Source organism: Podarcis pityusensis, assembly GCF_964106645.2.
Source record: "Podarcis pityusensis genome assembly, chromosome: 18".
In the NCBI taxonomy this organism is placed as follows: Eukaryota; Metazoa; Chordata; class Lepidosauria; order Squamata; family Lacertidae; genus Podarcis; species Podarcis pityusensis.
In genome coordinates this window covers 5,199,081-5,204,055 of record NC_138043.1, presented here as the reverse complement: position 1 = coordinate 5,204,055, position 4,975 = coordinate 5,199,081, and the positions used below count along the sequence as shown (strand labels likewise).

At 50.9% G+C, this 4,975-nt stretch overlaps 1 protein-coding gene and 1 long non-coding RNA gene across 2 annotated transcripts in view; one reads left to right on the top strand and one right to left on the bottom strand.

Annotated features, from left to right (window-relative positions):
- Window positions 1-573: 573 nt before the first annotated feature.
- On the top strand, window positions 574-2,708 carry LOC308467559. Its single transcript, XR_013981215.1, has 2 exons — window positions 574-1,498; window positions 1,541-2,708. It is a non-coding gene; the product is annotated as an uncharacterized lncRNA (long non-coding RNA).
- Window positions 2,709-2,970: 262 nt separating this feature from the next.
- Window positions 2,971-4,975, bottom strand: part of LRRC25 (leucine rich repeat containing 25) — a 13,510-nt gene continuing 11,505 nt past the window's right edge. Inside the window, exon 3 of the mRNA XM_080989151.1 lies at window positions 2,971-3,328. Within this exon, the coding sequence (XP_080845277.1) occupies window positions 3,184-3,328 (145 nt within the window). The 3' untranslated portion in view covers window positions 2,971-3,183. The remainder of the gene's footprint in view (window positions 3,329-4,975) is intronic.

The following is a 4,975-nucleotide window of genomic DNA, read 5'->3' as shown; positions in this document are numbered from 1 at the left end:
CTTTCCCTTATGGAGTATCTAAGAGCCCGTCTAAGGGACGCGGGTGGCACTGTGGGTTAAACCACAGAGCCTAGGGCTTGCCGATCAGAAGGTCCAGTCGTGGACGACTCTGGGGTTGCAGCGCTCATCTCGCTTTACTGGCCGAAGGAGCCGGCGTACAGCTTCCGGGTCATGTGGCCAGCATGACTAAGCCACTTCTGGCGAACCAGAGCAGCGCACGGAAACGCCGTTTACCCTCCCGCCGGAGCGGTACCTATTTATCTACTTGCACTTGGACGTGGTTTCGAACTGCTAGGTGGGCAGGAGCAGGGACCGAGCAACGGGAGCTCACCCCGTTGCGGGAATTCGAACCGCCAACCGTCTGATCGGCAAGTCCTAGGCTCTGTGGTTTAACCCACAGCGCCACCCGCGTCCCTAAAAGAGAGTGAGAAAGAAAGAAAGATCCTGGAACAGCTGACCTCTTGCAAAGGCTTCCTGCTTAGCAGCTCATCTCTTGCAAAGTGTAACCCAGCCTGCAGAGCTGTTGTCAGGAGTGTGGGATTTCTCATCTTTCGCTTTATTTATTTATTTTCTTAAAATAATCTTTATCCATTTAAATTACACACTTATGCAAAGAATTCACAATCTCATACTGCAAAAAGAAAACTAAAGAAAAAAGAATTAAGAAGAAAATACAGAAAAAAGAATGAAAATAAAGCAAATTTACGTACGTAAAAAAACACTTAATCTTCCTAATTAATACTTAATTAAACACTTAAATAAAAAAGACTTCTGACGAAACGAGCCTTCCAATCATTCTCGTTGTACTGTTTATACTGTCTTTTTTTTTTTTTTTTTTTTTTTTTGCTTTAAGCTCCCCAAGTTTTGCAGGGACATCAGAGTTGTGGGGCAGGAGAATTTTGCTGGGCAAGCAACACAGAGCTGCTTTGATCGGCCTCTGTTTGTCTCGAGAGACAATGGAGTACACCTCCAGGGGTGAAGTCAAACCCACCCCCAAAATTGGCCTAAATTTACAGCCTTTTGCATGAGAAACAGGTCCCTCAAGTCTTTTAGGTCCCTAGTAAGAAAAACTGGACCATGAAGAAGGCTGATCGCTGAAGAATTAATGCTTTTGAATTCTGGTGCTGGAGGAGACTCTGGAGAGTCCCATGGACTGCAAGAAGATCAAACCTCTCCATTCTGAAGGAAATCAGCCCTGAGTGCTCACTGGAAGGACAGATCCTGAAGCTGAGGCTCCAAGACTTTGGCCACCTCAGGAGAAGAGAAGACTCCCTGGAAAAGACCCTGATGTTGGGAAAGATGGAGGGCACAAGGAGAAGGGGACGACAGAGGACGAGATGGTGGGACAGTGTTCTTGAAGCTACCAGCATGAGTTTGACCAAACTGCGGGAGGCAGTGGAAGACAGGAGTGCCTGGCGTGCTCTGGTCCAGGGGGTCAGGAAGAGTCGGACACAACTAAACAACAACAACAAGAAAAACACATCATTGGGGAACAGTGGTGTTTGTGTGTGTGTGTGTGTGTGTGTGTGTGTGTGAACAGTGGTGTTTGTGTGTTTGTGTGTGCTTCTATTGCAGAGCTCGTGAGCATCGATACAATATGACACGATAATCTTTATTGTCATTGTCCCATACAGAACAACGGAATTGAAAAAATCTACATCAGACATTCAAAAACCGACAAGCCTGCTAATCCCAGCTATCCCAGCCTGGTTAGCCCCCTAAAAGCTATGATACCCCGTAATTAAATATACTCCCATAGAGACTACCTTACCCTGCGTTTAAAACCAAAATTGCATTTGGATAGAAACTGTTTCTCAGACGGCTAGTCCTAGTTTTTATAACCCTGCACCTTCTTCCAGAAGGCAGAAGCTGAAAGAGATCATTTCCGGGGTGCGCACTATCCAGCGCTATCTCTGCAGCTTTCTTATGGCACCTGGAAGCATAGATTTGATCCAAGGTGGGAAGAGTGCACCCAGTTATTCTCTCCGCAGTCTTTACAACCCTGGATAGCATTGTCTTTTCCCTGGCCGTGCAGCTCCCAAACCACACACACAGAACATAAGTTAATACACTCTCCACAGTACAATGGTAAAATGCCATCAACAGGTCCTTTGAGAGATTATTTTTCCGGAAAATATAACTGTGCTGTGCTCTCTTCATCGGGTCTTTGCTGTTTTCTCCCCAGGTTAGGTCGTCTCTCAACTCCATTCCCAGAAATCGAAACACCGAGACCTGTTCCACGCATTTCCCCTCAATAATGATGCCCATGCGCTAGCACAAATGCGTCATGAAATGCGCGAGTGCAGAGTTGCGCTTCGTGCAGCACCGCACAGGGTTGCGCTACATCGCCCTCGGGGTCCCAATCCGAGGAATTCCGTGACACTTCGCTTACAGAGATCTACACCTCCAATGTCGGAGATGGTCCCATGATAGCGTGGGAAGGCTGCCCCCTGTGGGCCAAAGAGGGGAACTGAGCACACAAGATGCAAAGCAACGGATTTGAGAAGGAATCCCGATTTAAGCGTTAGAAAGCACTTCCTGGGGGTTGTGGGCTCTTTCCTTGGAGGTTTTCAAAAAAAGAGGTTGCATGGCCAACCGTCAGGGAGACCTGCATTGCAGGGGGGTGGGCTAGAGGACTCTGGGGGTCCCCTTACAACTCTGCCATTCCAAGGTTCTGTTTAAAGGTGGGAAGAAAGAAAGAAAGAAAGGGAGGGAGGGAGGAGGAGGAGGATGAAGGAAGGGAGGGGAGAGGGGGGAGGGAGAAGGAAGTAAGGTGGGTGGGAGGGAGGGAGGGAGGAGGAAGGAAGGGGGAGGGAGGGAGGGGAGAGGGAGGGAGGGAGGGAAGAAAGGAAGGAAGGGAGGAAGGAAGGAAGGAGGGAAGGAAGGAAGGAAGGAAGGAAGGAAGGAAGGAAGGAAGGAAGGGAAGAAGGAAGGAAGGAAGGAAGGAAGGAAGGAAGGAAGGAAGGAAGGAGGGAGGGGGGAGGGAGGGAGAGAGGAGGAAGGAAGGAGAGGGGTGGGGGAGGGAGGGAAGAGGAAGGAAGGAAGGAAGGAAGGAAGGAAGGAAGGAAGGAAGGAATTGAAGGGGGGGCGTGTTCCACCAGAGAAGCATTGAATACACCACTTGCCATAAAACCATCAGATGCAATGGGGTGGGGAGCCAGCCGGTGTGGGGTTTTATGTGGGTCACTGATCAGGAACAATATAAATGTCTTCCTCAGCGTTTCCCGAGGGGGGTCCCCCGGTGTAGTTGTAATACAGATCCTGAGTGTTGGCATAGACGGGCTGGTCGTCGTGGGGGACGTCCGGATCGGGGCCCCCGGGGCTCATCCTGTGGACAAAAGGAAGAAATTAAAGGAGTGGGGTTTTGTTTTTGTTTTTGTGCCTCCCTCCCTAAGCCACCACCTTCCTTTCTTCTACTTCAAGCGTTTGTTTTTAAATGAATTGCATGGTCCTTTGCTGCAGAGCGAGTTCCAACTTCCCTTGGCTCCCAAGCAAGCAAAGGAGCCATAGAAAGACAAGGGGGTCCATGGGAAACTGAAATTCTGCAAAGGAGTTGGCCGCAATTTCTGGGACGGCATTTCTCCAAAATGTGCTTGGGGGGGCCATATCTGTGGTCCTAGACAAATTTGGAGCGGAGTCCCTAAGACGGTTGGATGGCGCCTTGTACGCCTCCTTCCGGCAACTTCTGCAGCCAAGCGGGTGCCAAACGTCTTGCTCTGCTTTCATCCGGACCCCATCTTTGAGACCGAGAGGGGGGTCTTGTCATCTGGGCAGCCCAGGACCTCCATGCGCACTGCCCAGGCTTGCACCCCAAGAAGGTCACCGACACTGCCAATGCAGCAGTTTGACTTCACGCCCAGGCGGTGTGCTCTGTCGCTTCTCGACACAACCACAATCAGAAAGACTGGCTCACCTTGCCCTATCTAGCTGTCCACACTGACTGACAGCAGCTCTCCAGGTTTTTGGGGGTTTTGGGCAACCTCTTCCCAGCGGGACGCGGGTGGCGCTGTGGGTTAAACCACAGAGCCTAGGACTTGCCGATCAGAAGGTCGGTGGTTCGAATCCCCGCGACGGGGTCAGCTCCCATTGCTCGGTCCCTGCTCCTGCCAACCTAGCAGTTCGAAAGCACGTCAAAGTGCAAGTGGATAAATAGGGACCGCTCCGGTACCTGGTTCAGTTTCCCCAGTTCAGTTTCCCAGACATTGTTGGGAAGAGGTTAAAGGTAAAGGTAAAGGAACCCCTGACCATTAGGTCCAGTCGTGACCGACTCTGGCGTTGCGGCGCTCATCTCGCTTTATTGGCCGAGGGAGCCAGCGTACAGCTTCCGGGTCATGTGGCCAGCAGGACTAAGCCGCTTCTGGCGAACCAGAGCAGCACACGGAAACACCGTTTACCTTCCCACCGGAGTGGTACCTATTTATCTACTTGCACTTTGACGTGCTTTTGAACTGCTAGGTGGGCAGTAGCAGGGACCGAGCAATGGGAGCTCAACCCGTCACGGGGATTCGAACTGCCGACCTTCTGATTGGCAAGTCCTAGGCTCTGTGGTTTATTAAAAACTTCCCTAAACAGGGCTGCCTTCAGATGTCTTTTAAAGATAAGATAGCTACTTATTTCCTTCACATCTGAAAGGGGAGCATTCCACAGGGTGGGCGCCATTACCGAAAAGGCCCTCTGCCTGGTTCCCTGTAACCTCACTTCTCACAGCGAGGGAACCGCCAGAAGGCCCTCAGCACTGGATCTCAGTGTCTGGGCTGGATGATGGGGGTGGAGACGCTCCTTCAGGTATTCTGGACCGAGGCCGTTTAGGGCTTTGAAGGTCAGCACCAACACTTTGAATTGTGCTTGGAAACATACTGGGATCCAATGTAGGTCTTTCAGGACCGGTGTTATGTGGTCTCGGCGGCCACTCCCAGTCACCTGTCTAGCTGCCGCATTCTGGATTAATTGCAGTTTCCGGGTCACCTTCAAAGGT